Source organism: Falco cherrug, chromosome 4, assembly GCF_023634085.1.
Source record: "Falco cherrug isolate bFalChe1 chromosome 4, bFalChe1.pri, whole genome shotgun sequence".
Classification (NCBI taxonomy): domain Eukaryota; kingdom Metazoa; phylum Chordata; class Aves; order Falconiformes; family Falconidae; genus Falco; species Falco cherrug.
In genome coordinates this window covers 93,537,114-93,558,110 of record NC_073700.1, presented here as the reverse complement: position 1 = coordinate 93,558,110, position 20,997 = coordinate 93,537,114, and the positions used below count along the sequence as shown (strand labels likewise).

The 20,997-nt window shown below is 37.3% G+C and overlaps 1 protein-coding gene across 5 annotated transcripts in view; it reads right to left on the bottom strand.

Annotated features, from left to right (window-relative positions):
• Window positions 1-434: 434 nt before the first annotated feature.
• BBS9 (Bardet-Biedl syndrome 9) overlaps window positions 435-20,997 on the bottom strand; it is a 311,238-nt gene continuing 290,675 nt past the window's right edge. For all 5 annotated transcript variants that reach the window (XM_055707280.1, XM_014276303.3, XM_055707281.1 and 2 more), the window contains one exon: window positions 435-4,040. In XM_055707280.1, the coding sequence (XP_055563255.1) occupies window positions 4,000-4,040 (41 nt within the window). In that variant the 3' untranslated portion in view covers window positions 435-3,999. The remainder of the gene's footprint in view (window positions 4,041-20,997) is intronic.

Sequence of the window (20,997 nt, the reverse complement as noted above, 5' to 3'; positions counted from 1 at the left end):
TAGCTTGGGTCACTCACTAATTAGAAGCCCAGCCCTGTAGACACTGAGTGCCTCCACCTCTCACCTGTTTCAACAGGACCTGAGGGCATTCTGTCCCCTGGACTGGATTAAGCTGTGAACCTACCAAAATCTATGCAAACTTTACCTTTGAGCTGCAAAAGAACTAAGTCACCTGCAAACTGCATATGAAGATGCCACATAAATACTGGAGGAACCTTGTGCTACAAGGGAGTAAATGAACAAAGCAGCATGATGTAAAGGGGTGACAACAAACAAGGCTATGGGAAACTCAAGGTTAATTTCAAACAAAGAAGAGATACAGAAGCTTAGTTTCAGGAGTATGTTATATATTTCACAGCACCTTTGCAGTATTTTTTAATAGACTATTTATAAACAGAATATTCTGATAAGAATGAAAGATATTTATTTCAATATGACACATACCCTGTATTTTTTTTTTTTTATGCTGGAAGGAATTCACATAGAAATATAATCTCTGTTCAGCAAATTTCAGTTTATGGCAGCAAATTACTCTTTATAAGCAATACAAGAATATAGAAACTAAATCTCTAATGCTCACTGTATAGTAAATGCTAAAGAAGAGAAAAAGACAAGACATTCTAAAGCGAAACCCAGCCCCTTGAAAGTAAAGAAATGTTGTTTTTCTGTGTCATAGTTTAGTAACAGTTGGACAGAAGAATCAATCTGGGGCTGGAAACCACAGTCCTAGTTTGAACTCAGCATTGTGTTCAAAGCCCAAAAGATCAGCAGAGCCCAGACCTCCAGATTCTGGTCAGCATAGTATTAATTGTTTTAATGTGTTTTCCTAAATTGCAGCAGCACAAAAGCGACGTGAAAGAAAAGCCCTTGGACAATGACATTCAGAAAATAAACTCTACCAAGAAAATAAACTCTGTAAGTATTTACCTATTTAATAGGGGGAAAAAAAGATACATATTTTTTGTTAGGACTTGTTTTAGAGAATGCATTTCAAAGTGCTATAGCACAAATATAATGAAGTTGCCATGACTCTCAATGTGGTTTGCAAAATGTCACAAAATTCCTTTTAGTTTTAGGTATACATAATTAATTTGAATAAAATGGTAACTCAAGACTCATTTTTATCTGTGAGCCACCTAAACATATAAAATCCTCCTCGAATAGCTAAATGTGCAGACAGGCTGCATATTTAAGCTAAGCAGAACAGCTGAACAGGCATTACTTTAAAATCCCGTTCAGAATAGTTTGACTGGCCAGCAATGTCTGTCTTGGACTCAGAAACACCACTGATGAGAACCAAACATTTGGTCCCCCCGAACTAGCAATATCTCCTTACATTTTATAGTTGGCCAACTCTCTAACTTCAAAACTTCCTGTAATTGGCCTGATTTTTTTCCAACCAAAAAGAACTTTTGTAATAATTCAACCTGCATTTGAGAGCTGCTAAGAATTACTTTACAATATTTCCTCTTAGCCTGCTGCATAACTGACTACTTCTCAACGACTTCCTTCCTCTGAACTAGATGGACTCTTTGGCATTGGGGGAAACTAAGTAAGTTTTACTCAATGCAACTTTTAAATCCTGATGATGCTATCAAATACAGCAGTTTAGTGCAATATACAAAGAGGTCACACATTACTACTACACATAGTTCTACCTCACACACATACATACCCTTTATTACCAGTATGTTTCCCCGTTTCTGTAAAACTGTTCTTGTAGGACCTCATTTTACAAAGCATGGAGCAGAAAAGGCAAATAAGAGTGCTTCTGAGCCTTATATCTTAAACCAACAGAAAATATCTTAAATAAGAGTGGATGATATAATTTACCTGAGCGCTTACTCGTTGTTTACCCTAAACTCCCAATGAAGCCAGGCAGCTCTGAGCACTGGGATCACATTCAATAATGGTAATTATGACAAAACAATATATTTCACAGAAGTCTCATAGTAGTGTGCTTTCCAGCTATAACATAAACATATAGCTTATGATTCTTTGGCCCAGGATTCTACACCGTTATGGTACAGGCTTTCAGTAGTAACTGTGGCTGATTTTTGTAGATTACCTAGTAGCCGCTGACAAGAGGACAACAGAAGATTGGAGATATATAGTTAAAGTTTAAGCCTAATAGCTACAGTAATTGATTAGTTCTCCATGGATTTTCTTTGGTCATGGAGGTGTGCACAGAGACTACAGGAGATTATTTTATTGTGTAATTTTCTCAGCGCAGTAGGGTACCTTGACAATGGGTTGGATGCTACCCTCCTGACAAAAACCATGGGGGAGGGATCAGAGTGAAGAAAACTCAGACAGAAGAATCACTCCATAACGAGCAGGGGGGAGGATTTTTCTTTCCTGGGAAAGCAGCAAGATCTCTGGCCCCACAACTTGCAGATATCCAAGGTCTCCTGGGGGACAGTCATTTTTGTTGGGAGTTGCAGCTTCAGCCCTAGAGGTATCAGAAGCCTTACCCAGTTCCCTGGCCACTCAGCTCTATTTAATAGCTAACATGTTGAAAAAGGCTCCATGAAACGTGGTTATAACATGTTTACTGAGCCAGCGCAGGACCAGAGGGTTAAAGCAGCTGATGCAGAAGTGGTGCAAAGCTGGTTTTGTTTTGAAGTTGCATGCAAAAATGTTGAAAGTGGATATGGAGATCATGACCGTTGATGGCTTAAGACATCCAGAAAAATAATGTCTCCTTTTTATCCACAGGTCAAGCTAGCACAGACCACAGCAACTGTCACAACCTCTGCGGAAACAGCACAGAAGTGGTTTGGAGGGACCTCTTCAACAGCTAGAGCAGGAGCTGGCAAACCCCTGCTGAAGAAACCAACAGGAGCACGGGATGCAGAGATGCCTCACGCAATTGCATCCACCAGAATCTAAGATGAGATTAGCAGTGCTTTTTGTACCTGCCACCCAAAAGACTTCAACTTGTATTTTGGTATGAACCAGCAACAGCCAGGAGAGGCCTCGTTCAAGTGGCCTGTTTTTACACTTGACCCAGGTCTCAGTTATTTTCAGTTCTGAGTACTTATTGATGTCTCAACTCCCTCTCAGGAATTCAGACATGAGCCTGATGCTTCCAACCCTACGCCAAGGTCCTCTCAAAAGATTGCCTCAGGTTTGGGTGATACATTTCAGACAGCTTGCATGGACCTGACTTTCAGAAGGTGAATAGTCAGCACCTTCTAAAAACTCAGCCTTCAACAGGATTAATAAAAATTAAGGCACTCAAAAATTGTTAGCTAATTTTGAAAATCTTACCCATAAACTAGAACAGACTGAGTGACAAGAAAAACAGAAATCACAGGTAACCATAAAAAGATCTGTGTGTTGCTGTGCTGAAGGTACTTACAGCATAAACTTTATTCACATTCATAGTGACATAGTTAATGGCAAAAAGGTTTGCCCTTTATGTCCAGTAACCATATTTTACTCTATATCTCTAGAGAGTAGGAGTCTGTATAAGCAATGAAAGGGGGGGGCGGGGAAAGTTGATGGATTACCAGTTTTTCTTCTGGTGGTGAATTCAGTTGTCTGGGATCGTGAATGTTAGTACAGGAGGAAACAAGATAGTTATCTTTTGTCAAAACTGTGATATAACAAATGTTACTATAATCTCAAAGGGAGGTACAGTTCAGAATATCTTTTAAAAAAAGATAAAATGTATCCTGAAACAAAGGTTGCTTTTAACTATGTGTAAACAGTCTTTGATCAATGAACTGAATCCTTAGAAAGGGCTGATATATTGCAAAACATAACACAACACCCCTACCACAGTTGGGTAAGTGCTTAAACTTTGCTTACAGAAAGGATGCTAGTAGCTGGCAGGGAGATACGACCAAAACGATTAGAATGGAACTTGTATAAATGAGCACAGTCATCTCCTGGAAGCTGCAATCAGTACAGAGTAAAATGGATTGGTACTGCTGCATTATAAAATGCATCTGACATCAGACAGAAATTCTTCCTGAGGGTCCTCTTCAGATTTCATGGCTTTTCTGCTTCCTCTGCTGCATCCTCAGACAAAGCTATAAAGCAAAAAGAAGATGCTTAAAAAATCAGTGTACTTGGCCACTATATGCACTATATTGTTGATTCTATCAGGTTGTAAAAGCCTTGGTTATAGCTGGAGGAAACAATTCATTACATGCAAAACTGGATAAAAATGAATAACTTGCAAAGTCAAGCACTCACAAATTTAGAAAATATAAAAATTAAGGCAAGAAGAACAATTTCACATCAGCTCTTTTATGCATATGATGGATGATACAGTCTAAATTACAAAACCACAGACTACTTTTACATCACAAAGTGACAGAGGACAACTGGGCATATGATCTGAGATAGTTACTCCAATCTATTTGCATTTTGCCTGCCTCTTTTTCTAGGTAGAACTAGCAATACAAATTACAAAATAATAGAAAATTAGGCTTCATAAACTAATTAACAAGGTGTTAGTTTGTTTTTTGGGGTTTTTTTTGGTTTGTTTTTTTTTTTTTTTTTAAATATAAGACTAACACTTTGGGTAGGAGGTAAATAGCAAAACCTCTGGATTGAAGATAATTTCTGCCTTAAACCAAGAGTATGAGTTTCCTGTTTTGAAATATCAGTTCAAGATGAATCCATCTTGGATTGAATGTCAATCTTTGCAATAATGAACCTGGCAGAACTGGAAAAGTGGATAGAAACTCATTCGAAGTTGCTTGGAATATCTAAGGGAGAAAATTAACAGTGGATAATCACACATATTTGTATATGCACATAGTTGTATGACTGTAATTTAAAGTGATATTTTTAACCCAGCAGTTTCCTACATGTCCACTTTTAGTTTAGGCTGAAAATGATTTAACGTAAATCCTTTCCTAATGATCATCTCCAAATGATATATGAATAATAATAAAAACAACACACAGCTTTTATGTTTTGAGGTTTTTTCCTTACGAGTCACCTCTGAAGAAGGCTGAAATACCCACACACCCAGTCAAGTGACAGGATCCAACAGTCGGTCAGCAGAGTAAAATTGGAGCATCCAGGTCTTCTAAACCCAACTCAACAGTCAACTGTCAGCCCAACTGTCTTCACAACCATGTTCACCAGAATTTATCAATAACAAACTATGTAATTTTAAAATAATATGCTTTAATTTAGATCTGTGCAATTCTCCGTGAACAGAAACATACAGATTTCTTTTTCAGTTTTTATTTTACACTACCAATGCTTTTTGGTGCTTGGGGATTTCAATATTCACAATGGTTTTCATGTTTGATTGTACTAAACTGAACAAATTTTATCTCAAGCTTTGAACTGAGGGAAAGCATCAGTGAAGCTAACAGAGCAGGAGATCAAGGATAAAATCATCAAGATACAAAAGACTAAAGCAGTAAAATTTCAGCAACAGCTGGAAGCCCAAGGCCCCCAAGGGGCTAAGAAGTTGCCCTTACTGAAGTTCCTACTTTTTTTTTTTTTTTTTAAAGTACAATTAAAAATACCATGTTAAGAGCTGACTTGCGTTTACAAAGGTCAGCCCCGTGAATGCTAGTTCTTTTGTTCAAAACTCTTATCACACAGCACATGCTGGGATGCCACAGGGACCAGCAGCAGGTCCCAACTTGCTTCATTAATGATCTAGGGCAAGGAGGTAGGCAGCATGATAATGGAATGTGCGGATTATAAAAACAAAGATGAGCTACAAATGCTGGAGAGAAGAAAGAAATATTGCTTTAGGACTAAGAGATTAACAAGGCTGAGAGAAGATAAAAGGAGATACCAACTTGAAATACTTCATGGAAATAATCTTAAATACAGATACTTGCTGAGGAAAGCCCTGCAGAAGTAGCACAGTGGAAAAAGCTGTTAAAGGCATGCTTCTGCAGTGAAATACCCCAGGTAGCTCAAAGCAGTGTAGAAGCCACTGCAGGGCTCAGAGTTACTACTGTTCCTGAGTATATAGCTTTGTTGAGATGATATCTGGAGCTGTTTGTAGGTCTGTACTACACAAAATGATACCGAAGAATATTCAACTTTCCCACCATAATCAAGGAAAAGAGTTTGCAAGAATTATGAAACTGGTTTCTGCACACTCTTCACAAAAGTCAGACTCGCACATAGTTTGAATGAGAAATGGCACAAAGATGGTACGATTATGGTCACCCCTTAGTACCTGAAGAGAGTAGTCACAGATTTACCAGAGACTGGTAAGAGGCATTAACTTGTGCATTAGGATCACTCACTAAATTACACGGGTAAGACATGTGACATTGCCACTGCACAGTGCCCTCAACGTCAATACATTTGAGGACTGGCTAGAGGGCATCTAAGAAGCCTATCAGAAGAGAAATTAAGCAAAGAAGGTTTACAAAAATATTGGGGGAAAAAAACAATTTTCATGGAAAGGGTATAATATCCTAATGCATCTTTTCCTTTATTAGGCTGAAAACTTAGCATGTTAAAAATTAAAATCTAATTATATGATTATAACGCAAAACAATTTACTTGAGCCATAAAATAGTGCGCAAGATAATGCTTTCAAAACCTGTTATTTCCATGACATTGACATCTTTCAAATAACCCTTGTGTCTGTTTCTACAAATTGCCAAGCCAAAATGGGCCATGTGAACGGTTACTTTCAAGCTCATGAAACACAGTGGATTCCCTAGACCTAATGTGTTCACTGTAATTATGGGCTGGCACAACTGAAGTGATATAGCAGGATTTACCTAAGTTTTGCACAGCTTTGCCCGACAGCGCCATACATGACTGTAGGGAAACTGGAATACTTCTGCATGGATCAAAGAACTACCACATGAGCATAGACTGCAGCTATTTTTCTTGTGTAACTCCAAAATGGGAGGCAGCATGAAAACAGGGCTTGCTATAATAATCATCCTTCCCACCTCTACCCTGTATTTTTTCAACATTCAGTATTTATTAGTAATTTAGGAGAATAACATAAATTTCACATTAATCTAATTGGCACATGCTACATCATAGTAGGTGAGATTATTAACATCACAGGGGTTTCTCATCAGCATATTGACTAGCTGAGGCAGATCCTAAGAAACTCAGAGTGTAAAATTAAAAATTCCGTAGCTTAAAGCTCCTTTACTTGATTTCATCAGAGAAAAAATTGTTCCTTCCACCTTCATATCCCCATTATAAAGTTCTCAATGTTTCATTTTCTAGATCATCCAAAAATCATTTCAGAATAATACTGGTCTGAGCACACACTTAAGACAAATATCTATTAAAAGGTTTCTATCTCTGTTTGTCAGTACAGTTATGAACTGAGAAGCTGCTTTTGGAAATAACCTCAAAAAATTTTGCAGTAGGCAACCCCAGGAGTTTTTGGAGGTAAGTTTTCAAAACAGAGTTAAAGTACATGATCACATTAATATCCTGATTAGTAATATGAGGTTGCGTATATCTGAAGTCAAAAACAAATAACACCTTCAGTCACTTAAATCCCTCACATTGCTTATGTATTTGTCAGACAGAGCACATTAGCACACTCATGGAAGCAGCTCCTACAAAGACAGAGAACACCTCAGCTGTGTTAATTTGCCTCTTGAAAAACAAAACTTAATGCATAATATCACTGAGTCACAGAAAGTTCATTTCTAGATCAAAATGTATTACTGAGTCTTGAAAACTGAAAGTTCAAAGAAAATCAGTTACAATGACAGAAGCACCAAAGACAGCTAAAAACCCCTCAGCTTTCCTGGAATTATTATTCATGAAGCTAGAGAAAGAAAGAAGGAAAAAAAAACCCAACCAAAAAAACCAACCAAACAAACAAAACCAAAAAAACCAAAACCCCAAACATTTAAAAGGAGAGATGATTTTTGAGCATGATGGCAGAAGGGAGGAGAAAGGATCATTTTCTGTAGTCATAAATTGATCACACTAAGCATGACGGTGTAAGGTTTAAGCAATGGAAGAAACTACCCAGGGAGGTGACTGAGTCAAGGATATGAGAGGTTTGCAAAGACAGGGTAGGTGAAATCCTAGCGGGTATTAAGTGAAGAGGAAGACACACAGGCTTTGAACTGGATGACCTAAAGGATCTTCTCAAATCCTATCGTTTATGCTGCTATGATTCATCCTAAAGAGAATATTTTGGACTCTTATGAATTACTGGCTGAGTTTCCTGGATACTATTGTACATTAGTCTACTCTGAAGCATGCATAAAACTAAGTCAAAGTTGGCTTTGAAGTGTTTGATCTACAGTATTCAATGCTTCCCAGTCTCTCTTTCATACAGTGACTCAGAAAAAAAGGGCTGTTACAACAAGACAACAAAAGTTATTTTGAATTCATATTAAGTTAGAGAAGGGAGGCACCCCTTTCTACAGCTATTCCCACTTAAAAGGGGAAAAAACCCACCCCATCTCACGGCCTGCTGGTTAATACTGCTATTTCTAGACCTGACACAAACCAGCCTGAGAACAAACTACAGTTTTAAAGTAACTGTTTTTCATAAAATTTTGGATCCAAAACAAAATGTTCCAACTGACCTAAGTTAATAGCTTTTTGCTTTTTTGTTAACAAATGATGACAGATTTTTCCCAGCACCTTCAAGTCACATTTCTGAAAATCATGGTAATTCTCTTTTAAGAACTCCCATCAATTCACTGCTAATAATTTGCTTGATCATTACAAACTTCTTGAGGAATATACACAGCTTCCTATTTCTTAGTATTTAATCTTTATTCCATTAACACAATCCTAAGGGCTTTCCAGAAAGTTAAAACAAGCAACAATATCTTGCATATCCCAAGCAAACTAACACAGCTTAGTTGGAGCGCAAAATGGATTAGTGTAAAATCATCAGTTCTAATGTGGTGCAGAAGACTGATCACCATGATGGACAACCTACAAACTTTCCTACGCTGCTTTACCAGGAGAAACTGGACATGATCAGTATCCTATATCGTTTATTATTCCATAAAAAGGGGTAAGTGAGCCTTACCATTGCCTCTCAAGTGCGTCACTGATCACTGTGTACATAATTGAAAAATAATCAGATTTTTGTATCTGAAAGGGGAGTGATGGTAGCTGAATGAGCAGGAAGCATGGACTGACTCATCCATTAAACAATTGTGTAAATCAACTAAATTTGCTTTTAGTTTAGGAAGTAGTGTGACTGCGAGAAAGGATTTCATTCTGTGAACTTTTCTGTGTCCTAAGGGACCATATATGTCACAGGATGTGAAACAAGTTTCCATCACTCACTCTCAAATATGCTCCCTACTAACTGCAACCAACACCACAAGTCCAACCTACACAAAGGTATCAATGGTTAAGTTTCTAAAGTGCCACAAAATAGCAGGGGTAGAAGAGGCAGCTCTCACCTTGGGGATAGCAGGGTCTATTCCCACAAAATTTAAAGAGCCTTGATAAAAATCTTCCTTTTGTCATTCTGACTTAACAGTGACATGTAGTAGCAGTGTAACACAATGGAGATAACAAGGAGGTAATGACAAAGGCAACATTTACTAAGTGTCCCTTCACATTTTTTTTTTTAATTAACTTTCAAAAACCTTACGCAGCTCTTGTGCATTCATGCCCCTAGGCAGTAGCCCCCAATGGTGACTCCCCAGACACTGTCCTGTGGCAACTCAGGCCAGCTGCGAAAAGGGACACTTTAGGAAAAGTTACAGTGTCCCTTCCAAGGCAATTTCTTTGTTTTCCAAAGTACAGCCACTAAATAACCCTATCATCTATTTTATCCTGATAGTAAGTTATGCGATGCTTGTTTTGTATTACACTGTTGTCTTCAACTTTCACTACTTCATCATATGGTGTACACGCACACACATACTCATGCACATCCCTACTACAAAACTGGTGAGAACCCCAACACCTAAAAAACATTAGAGCTGCAACCAGGAGATCCAAGGAATGAAGAAGTAGATGGAATTACTGCCCATCTGTTTTGGGTGAGGTACGGAGGTGTGCATCGCTTCCCAGTTCCTGCGATTACCCTACTCAGGCTGTAAATGGCAGAGTTCAGACTCCTACATTTATAATGTTGCAAAGTTTCTATGTTTTCTTTAGGTGTTCTGCCTTGTATTTAGAAAATGCCCAAGACATATCAAATGTGTCTAATGTGATGTTACCAAACTTGAACATCAGGAAACACATCCAGTGACATGACCAAAAATTCCCAAGGCGCACAGCCATTTCTTTTAACGATCTCAGTCCCATATCCATACCTATATACATACACACACTGATGGAATAAATGGGTTCTGTAAGAAGCAAGGAGGTGCCAAAACACTGAGTCTGGTTTACATTTGTAAATATGAAAGAGAGAAGAACAAGAGGAATGGGATGCTGGTTAGCTTGAAGCAGTGTAGAGCTCTGTAAGTAGCTCTAATATCAGTATTCTAAGCTCCATTCAGGAACCAAAAAAAAAACCAAACACCCGCCCCCCCCAAAAAAAAAAATTATTACAGAGCAAACTGAATATGTCTGCAAGAAGACAAGCTCCTTAAAAAGCAGTTACCTATCTGAAATGAAGTCATTGATGATTACTGTGGGGAATTTCAGTGAAGCCAAAATCTTGGATTAAAAATGCCTATTTTCTCCAAATATCTGGTTTATCAAAACCACCTCTGAAATCCTGGTCATTTTTCTAGGAAAGCTTGCAAATTTTTTGAGAAATAGTTATTTTAATTTAGAGCTGATCACAAGAAGTCGCCACAAATGACACATTTCAGTTGAAACAAATATTTCTTGCCAGGAATTAAATCTCTAAAAATGAGTTCTCTTTTCAGTGGCCAAACCTCCCTTCTTTCTAATTACCTATCAGCCTTTGTTAAAGCAGTAAACTAATTCAGTGGTTTCCAAGGCAAATATGCACAATACCAATCTGAAACCTAACTAATTATGGCCAGACAAATGTCGATGCTTCCATTTATTCTTCGTCATGCTTATACCTTCCGATTCACTGCAACCCAAAATCCTATTAAGCTTTTCAGAAATGGGGGGTCTAATAATTTGCTGTTGGGGGGGGGGGGGAAATCATATATATATATATATATATATATGCCATGTACATTGAGATTAAACAGATGATAACATAAAAACAGGGGTTTTTTTACACAGACTTCTCTTTTTCCTGGGGAGAAGTAATACCATAGTAATCAGTCTTTTGCCTGCTTAATTCCTCGTGCTGTTTTGTTGACTTCCCAGACAGACAGATGGACCAGCCAGCTGACTATTAACGAAACCTTTATCTTCCCAGACAAGTGATCACCATGACAGATAGGCAAAACTCCAGGGGTAGGTTAGCTTTAGGGTAAGATTTTCCACCATTTTCATATGAATAGCAGTGAATCCTACTCCTGGAGACAGCCACCCAGTGTCTGCCTGCAGGAAGACCCAAGATCCTTCATGGATATGATACACACATATTACATTCAATTTCTACTCCTATAGGTTGGCTGCAGCTCATAATTGTCATCTGAAGACCTACAGCCCGCCATTAGTATAACTTCAAATGCTCCTCATCTACCTATGTAACTCCAGCTAATACAGAGCAAACTTTTCAGCTGAGATTATTTTCCTTAGAAAACTGCAAATGACAGTCACACAAATCATCAGACAAATTTCTGCTGAACTTGTCAGATCAATTTGGCTAAAAAAAGTAAACAATTAAAGCATTTTTGATATTTTCAAAAATTTTGAATTTTCATTTCACACTGAAGTATTATAAATAAACTTCCTTGAATAAAATGTTTGAGGGGTTGGGGTTTTTTTAATAAGTTAGGAGATCTGAAGTCTGAGCAAAACACTTCATTTGAGGAGAAAGAGAAACCTGAATCAATCATTGGAGGTTGTCCCAAAATAAACCATTTCCTAATTTTTTTTGCTTCAAGTCAGAAACTTAAAAAACATTCCAGTTATTCACAGAACTCTTGTTAGTGTGTACCTGTATTTAAGTCAAAATAGTGTGGTTATCTTTTAAACATGCATCATATAATCATCAGAACAAAGCTTTCAACAAATTTAGATTATATACGTACACACAAAGTATATGCAGCTTTATCCTACACCAACTTCAATAAAACATTGAATAAAAAGTATATTAGGTTTATAGAGGGAAAAAGCCCACCTTTTTATGAATAATGAGTCTGATATACTTTTTAGGGCCTGTGCTGTGCTTCTTGTGCAAGGTTAACTTGTATGGCCACAAAACAACTTAGTACCTTCATACATAATCATCAGCTTCTCCAGCAGAGATTTCCAACACTTTACAGCCTACAGCACACATAAGCCCATGGCTCCTCAGTACCAGAAAGATACAAAAAAACAGAAGACATTCCAAACAGGAACAGCATTAATAACTGTGTGATTTTGTGGGAATTAGAAAAAAAGGAAAGGGAGACAAATAAAATAGCTAAAGGCAAAGCAACATTAGGAACTGCTCGGTGCAATGAAGAGATATAAAATCCTATCAAAAAGATGAAGTCAAGGAAAGAAGTATTCAGGGATGCTTTAATGCCATGTATTCTCCCAAGGGAAGTGGTGGAAGCCACATGGCTTATGACATTTGCAAATCAGTACCACAAGGAGGACAACCATCTGGTGGTGTCGGAGATGGTCAAGCTGATATAACAAGAGTTTTCCATTTCTAACTCCTATTATCATACAACAGATCTGGGGTGCTACAAATTCCTAAGTGTTTTGTAATAGTCACAGAAACATCAGCTTTTGCTTACCATCAAGTACTCAGCAACTGAATACTCTTCAGTATGTTACTCCTTTAAACAATGGAACATTACAGAGCAAATGATAAAATCATATTCAAGATTTCCATGGATTCTTCTGGAAATAACATACAACAGGATTTTACCATTTGATGTCATTTTTCCTTTGGAGTCTTGTGGGAAAAAGACATTGGTAGAGAGGCAGGTTTGAAGAAAAATGTGTTTTAAAAAAACAAAGGAAAAAGAATACTTCTGTGTAATACTTTCCAATTTCACACATTCCTTTTAAGTTACAGTATATGAGAAAAATGCTTTAAGAGTTTTTTTTCCAAATGCAATCTTTTGATAAGTCTCAATGTTGGCTTAAAAGCAAAAGAACAAAATAAAAAGAGCTTGTATTAAAGTAACAGATGAAATTTCTTCTAAATGGACACTGAACTTTCTATTGCTCACCAAAAATCTGTATCTGCTTTTTTTGTTGTTGTTTTGTGTTTTTTGACTGCCACCCCCACCCCAACCTTGGTCATAGTGGTTATAATGGCAATTTCAGTACTCAAAACAAAAATTGTAAAGTTACTCAGACTTGATGATCCAATTAAGGATACCTAAGGTCTAAATCTGTGCTTTTCTGAACTACAACTAGAAATTGCTGGGCCTTCCATCCTCACAACAAAATCAGAACCAGGAGGGCAGCACTTTGCAGGACTGAGCCTTTTAGCACCTCCAGAAAAAGCAGTAGAAGCCAACACATCCACATCTAAGGCTTGGAATGATGAAAGTAACAGTTTAAAATGTATTATGGCTTTTCTCATGGGCTCAGGAAGCAATAAAACTAAGTATAGTCAGACTGCAGGAGAGCAATATAGCTTTCATAATTTTCTGTGGCTTTAGGGAAAACATACTCAACTTTTACAGACAGCCAATTCAGTATTACAAATTTTCAGGAAACGTCACTCCTATGGGATTCCCACAGCAGAAGCAGGCTATGTTTAAATTACTTTCTGCAAAGACAATGCTCAAAATAAATTGGCGTCATGTAAATGAGTTAGTTTAATTACAGTGCAACACAACTAGCTGTGCTAGATCAGTAAGATTGGTAAGATTTTGTTGTGCAGTGTTTCAATTTATCAATCACTTTGCAGTTCTTTCCAACTTTGGAAGAAGTTTCAACATGAGCGGCTTGGAACACTTAGAAACAAAATGCCAAATCCTGACATAGTTAAAGGGTATGCCACAAACAGGTAAAATAAAGGAACCTTGATTTAAGGTCAGGTACTGTAAACACCATGGTTTATGCATAAGTAATTCCATTGAACTTAAGGAGTCCTAGAGGAATTCTCAAACATGTAAATGCTTGCAGAAGTAGAGCCTTATTTTCATACTCTATGTTTTTTAAGCTCCTAACTGATTTTCACTTTTTATTCTGAGTAGTATAATATTATCAATTAAATTGAGGCATAGAACAGTTTCTGCATTTGCAATGGAAAGATTTTAGGATACCATTGAAAGCAGGTTAAAAAAGAAGCTTAAGATTTTTATTTTTCTTTAAATCATGTACAGAAGAAAAGAGCAACATCCACTTTGGGAATTATGTCAGTCGTCAGCTTCTTTCTGACTGATTCTAAATATTATTGATTAATGCAAACAAATGATCTCTCTTGAAGTATGAAAGTCAGGTTTCCCAGACTCAGCAGTTATAGATATATAGCAGAGAAAGGGCTGCCTTTGGAGTTGTTTTAATTTCACAGTCTCTTGTCCACCCGAAACAGCCTACAGACTGTTCAGTCATGCCTGAAGGTAAACTACCTGATAGAGGAACTTCACGGGCTTCTTTATACTCCAATTCAACTTCATGCTGTTCTTCCCTACTCAATGCAAGGTCCACAAATCTGTGCTTGAAGACAGTATCTAGGTCACCATTACCTGTCCTTATTTACGTAAGCAATAATGTATGCCTCGCCAAGAAGGTGGCCATCCAGGTTTTCATAAGCCATCTTGAAGCCTGTGGAAGTTCTCAACAATAAATCTGCTCCTACTTAGCTTAGAGGACAGAGCTTTAAGACTCAGGTTTTCTAGTTCGGAGAGTAGCCAACTATTCATGCATGATACTTAATCAGCTCCAATTCCAGTTCAAAAAACTGTTTCCAACCACTTAACCATATGATCAACTGAGATCAATGGAACTGAATGCACCTCGTAGGTGTTCAAGCACAAGCGCTGTCTTAAAGAATCTAAGCATAGCCTTAAATAAAAAGCCTAAATGATGCCCCTGAACTCCCTGATGCTATAACTCAGTATTTCAACCTATACTCCAAAAGTGGTGATATCAATGTGTTTTCAAATTTGAACTTGCTAGAACATCGATTTTGGAAAAATTTTTGAAACATGAAAATGATTTAGTGCATAAATCTTTCCTTTTTTCTTCCTCTCTCCCTCTGATTTTGCCGAGGATCTCAAACTCTGGCATAAAAGAACGGTGGTGAAACAGAAAAGAAAAAATCTTAAAATCTACATTCATGTTCTGAATGAAATATAAAATGCTAATGAACAATGCATATTTAGTAACAAAAATATTTTTAAAAAACAAAAACTTTTGTATTTTACTGTACACATTACTTGTAAGTAATGTTGGTATGGGATTTTTATGGCAGGTTTTAAGTCTAAAAAGAATCTGATGACATCACCCAAGGAAATACATAAATCATATATTACATTTAACTCAATACAATCTTGTTTAAAACTTTCTTAGGAAACAGATCATTTTCTGTCTCCAAAGTGTTCTCAAAGGAGTCTCTGCTTTGATACATCGCATTTCTGACCTCTCACTGCAGCAGAGCTTTACATCAAAGTTCACATAGAGCTCCAAAAGCTCTATTGAAGCCTCTCAAAGTGATAGTTGGGGTAAAAATGTAAAAAGATGCACATTACTGAGAGACATTCTGTTGCAGCAGAAGTGAAATCTAAATACAGTAGATGGGGATTTATCCAAACGTAGACATAGTCCCACTGTGCCTGCCCATTACCTGCTTCTGCTAGGATCTTGCAACAAGCTGGATGCTATTGCTTCTCTCCCAATGCATTTGCAGTTTAGAGGTCTTGTTGCTGGAATCGGGGATTTGATTGGAAGAAAGGCAATATATGTAACGTGTAAGATGTTCTGAAAGGAGCTGTGAGTTAAGGTACAGATCATTTTTGCTTTTAACTCTTACTTGGAATAGTAAGGGTGTTTCCTAATCTGTCATCCATGAAGTCATGGGCTGCAGACCATGAAATCACACCAAACAAAAACATCACCCTTACAATATTTTCAGCTAAAGGTGCAAAGATATGATGATTGTTAAAGTGTGAAAACCACTCATTCAGTGGTGCATGAAGGTGAAAAGCAGAGGATCAAAGTGCAGTTTCACCAGTATTCCTTTAAACTACAGATGATGAACAAGAAAACAGTAAAACACATGAACTACAACAACAATGTGTAACAAAGCTTCAAATACACTATTTAAAGTAGCACCTACTCTTCTCTCACGCCTTTTGGAAGGCAGTAAAACAGAAGCACTTTTGAAATAGGTCCAGGCATTAGCATCTGATGTAATGGGTTGTAGTAAGGCCTACCAAGCAGCTCAAGACAGACAGTTCCTTTAAGCATGGTGGAATAGTCTGCTGGCTCACACTTAGCAAGGCCAGATCCTCTCCACCCACACAAGAGAATTCAAATTGCACTGTCAGAAATAGTATTTGCCTGAAGGATTCCATCCTCATTACCAGACTGAGTCCCTGCGCAGCAGCTTGGAAAAGGATGGCTAGTCATTTTAACAAGTTACAGATTTAAAAAAAAAAAAAAAATGGGCTAGTCTCATCTATCACACATCATGCACGGGATGACAAGTTAAGTGACTTCATGTTTGTAAAACTCAACTGGATCATACTGAGACACCTATCTTCAGAGATGCTGCAACACCACTACCCATTCAAGCCAAGATTGCTTGGAATGACTTCGTAGAAATGCTTCTAATACTTCTTTACCTTCCAAATTCTGGGATCAAAATGTTCACTTCCTTTATTCTTTCTCTTAAATCTGATCTAGAAATCCCTTTATCTGGCATACAATGCCACCTTCACATGACACTACACAGAATCTGTCACATTTCAAGCCCCATCTGTCTTCCTAGGCAATTCCAGGAGAGACAGAAATATATGAGGAGGATTATAAAGTCTGAGTACAGTTTGAAATGAATAACTTATCTTTGTGAGATCTTTCTGTGTCACTTTGACACACTGAGCTCTGAATCGGACTTGATGACATACTGAGCTCTTTCAACACACTGAGCTCTACAGTTGGGCTTGATGATCTTAAAGGCCTTTTCCAGCCTAAATGATTCTCTGATTAGAGGAGTTTATCTAAAACTTTGGGTGGAGACTTCTGTAAATGTGAATAAATAATTTTAATTAACTCAATTAGCTGATAGAAATAATAAAAGGCTCTACCGTATCTTCCTTAAAGGCATGTGCTCATTTGCTCACAAAGCACATCATCTACTTTCTTAACATGTATTCAGATCATGAGAGGAACTGCCACTGGGCTTCAGGGTGGGAGTAAAAAGTGACCCAAAAAGCTCGGTGGGATAATGAGTCAACTGGAGTCATGAGTCAACAGCAGCTTGTTGCTGATTGACTCTGCCTCACCAGTAGGTGTTACTTCAGCTCTTAATGCAGATTGCTGTATGGCTGCAGGGATACGCACGCCTGCCAAGGTACATAAAAAATATCCAAACCAAACTAAAATCTGCCAGATTCTGAAAATATCATGTAACACCCTGCTCTGTATCTGCAACAGCATCCAAAGTAATGTTTGGGAGAGCTGACCACGACCACACCCACCCCTATGTCTGCAATACAGCCTAAAAGTTTTTCATTGACGGCAATTCCACTTAATCATTCAAAGCGATACTTGGCTATTTGATTGCTGTGATTTAACACAGTAATAACAATAATTCAGACTGCTTAAACCACTCACAGTACTTCCAAAACTGTTTATTAGCATTGGCTTCTGCTTTACTAGCTATTTTCAACACTTAATACTGAAGTTCTTCCTCTGGCACCTCTGAGAAGGCCAAGACTATATGAAAAAGGTGGCCTTATTTTTCATTTGACTGAGTATTTGATAACTGCACTTAACTTCACAGGTTATTTATTTAACCTCAGCTCAGGCTAAAGCCATCTACAATGCCCTGTGCATTGTAACTTTAGGTCTAGGATGGAACTGCATCTAGAACACAGTCTCTTTCATTTCTCCCTTGAAATGAAATTCAGTAGCTCCTCTTCGACTGCAAGGACATCATTTAATAATCCCACCCTTTTATTGCAAACCTAGTCTGAAAGTTCAAGTCCCCATGCTCAATGTCTCTGAGCAGAGTATCAGATGTATCAGACCAAGGATTTCTGTCATGCTGTCACTACAGCTTTTCACTGAGCTAGTACTTTCCAACTGGAACCGAGGCTCTTTCTGAAGACCCTCAGAATGGGAAGCACTTCACTGACAGCCTATTCTATCATTTTCTTTCAACACAAATAACACTTTCCATGGGCTGGAATGACTTCTTTCTTAATGTATGAATTTCATCCTTCTTAACATTAGAATTCATGAGAACTGAATGCATAATTTAAGACTTACACCCTAACAGAAGTTAGCATTTTAACAAGCAGTCATTAAGATTGGACAAAAAAAAGGGCATTTTGCCTTAAAAGCAGGTTTCTTTCAACAGGCAAGGCACAAGAGCAATATACAATGTATCAAACTGATTTGTCTATTGAACATAAAATATATTTGTTTTCTGAAAAACGTTAACCAACTGTTTAATGTACGCACTAATATTTTTATCGATGTTTCTATAAAACTCACACAACTTTTTTTTGTCTGCAGAAATACAATACATGAAAGACAGAAGTATGCAGCCTTTCATCTATACACAATATGAAAGAACAGCATTTCTCTAGGAAACTTTTTTACTGTAAATCCAATGCTTATAAAAGCAGTGCAATTGAAAGCAGGTGGGATGCAGTGCAAGGATTTCTCATCGTTTTAAGCATACAGTTCAGCTCACTCAAATAATAAAATCCCTATGCTTATTCAGTCTTGTACTTGTCTTAAAGCTAGAGCACTTGATTGTGCTACATAATGTGTTGTCCAACCTGGGCTAAATCAAGAAAACTGAGCTCATTTTCCTAGTGAACTGTGTTGTACATGTACAATTTCTACATTACAAACAGACAGTATCTAGAAGAAAAAAGAAATTAAAACTTTCTAGAGTCAGCACTGTTTCCAATTTTTTATATTACTGGTGAAAATCTTGAAGGATAATACACTTGAGATTATAACTTTAAAAGAACATTACCACCATGATGTAAATACACCCACACGATCCCATATAATTGGGTAATTCAGTACATATGTATATTCACTCTGTCAGAGTCTGCACCATCGCTATTATTTATATTTGATCTGATAGCTGGAAGACATACCTTAGACCATTTTCTTGAAAACTGTAAACAGTAGATAGTATCATCCTTTACACTCATTAAAGATTAACAAGTTGCTAATAAAACTTTTACCACATTCATTTTTTGCTAACTTAAAAGTAAGAAGAAGATAAAAGGATAACTTGCATCTCATTATGTTGAATTGTAACAGTGAGAAAGAAAAACAAAGAAGATAAAACAGGGGTTTACACGGTAAATCTGCTGATAGCTGAACTTGTTGAGATAAAGTAAAGGCTATAAATCAACTTGAAATAGCTGGAAGTATTAAAAAGATCAGGTAACGTTCTGGTGTCTTTCATTCTTCCCACCTCACATTATCTGTTTTTATAACGATCTTTTAAATTTGGCTCGTGGCTGGTATCAAATGCTAAAACAAGGGGTGACAGTAAGAACAGCCAAGGAGCGGACCTGTCACCCAGCTTTGGAAAGGCAGTTCTTCTGAGACCTGCGTATAATTCTGAAGTGCCAAGAGGCCAGAAAAATGAAATCAGAATTTTTTAAGTCCTGTTCTCAGTACTTGTACTGGACAAAAATATACACGTTGAACTGTGCAGTCTGTGATTGCAACTCAGTTCTGGAAGTGGAAAGCTTACTTTATGGAAAATGTTGGTATTTGCCACAGGTTTTCATTCTTGGCTATATCAAAACATGGAAACATAGCAAAGAATGAAACTTTTCACTGAGTTTCAGATTGGCAATGTCACCATAAAAGCAGCTGTGGTTATGAAGAACACCAGAAATGATGAAGTCTCATTTCCTCTCCTGATTCCTATTCCTGATTTCTGTCAGATGTACATAATCCCATCCCCCATCTGCCCACATAAACTCACCCATGTCTCCTCTCCTCTCTAATTTCCTCCTGAGCATGAGCCACAAATTAGGCTGGTTTTGAGGTAAGGATGTACTTACTCAAGATCATATCAAATGCAACAGGTAACTTAAATTCCTATTTGAGCCCTCCCTCTAGTAATCGGAACCTTTCTTTTACACTCAACCCGACAAATTATATGAAATTTGTACGATATTATATATTTTATGAGATATTAATCTCTTTTTAAATGCATCGGAAACTGGCCATGGGGGTTCAACAAGGCTGGGGAGAGAAGAACAAGAGACAACCGTTATGATTACATAAGGTTTCAAAGCAGGTTAAAAATGAAAGGATTTTTGTTAGATATAAAGTAACCAGACATTTTGAAATTTTGAGAGATTCCAGTTCAGTAAATCCAAACATCCCATTTCAATATGTCCAGTTGCTTCAAGTCAAACAAAAATAGATGCATTTTCAGCTTGGTTTCCTGCAATCCATCTGCGTCTCAGAGATATTCACTGAAGTTGCAAGAAAACCTCTACATAAACTAATTCATCAAAGGGGAGAAAAAACGGTATTATTGATTTTCTCTGGATAAGAGTAATTTTAGATGAGAAAGCCTGGAGAATTAAAAATACTGAAAATCAAAAGCTCGCACCCTGATGTTTAATTATATACTCTACTAGGAAAACAGTCTATAAGGGAAGCACTTATAAGTTAGAGGTTTGTATTAAACTTAAAAAATAACCCTATGATTTATACCACCAGTTAGTTTTACAGACTGCTACATGTTAAAGAGCAAACATAATTTAAAAAGCACAGTGAATTCAGTACCTCTAATAATGCTTTCCTGATTGTAAATGTTCTGTAGAAAGACTGTACCGAAAAATGCATCATGTGAAGAGCTACAGAGAATGCCCTGTA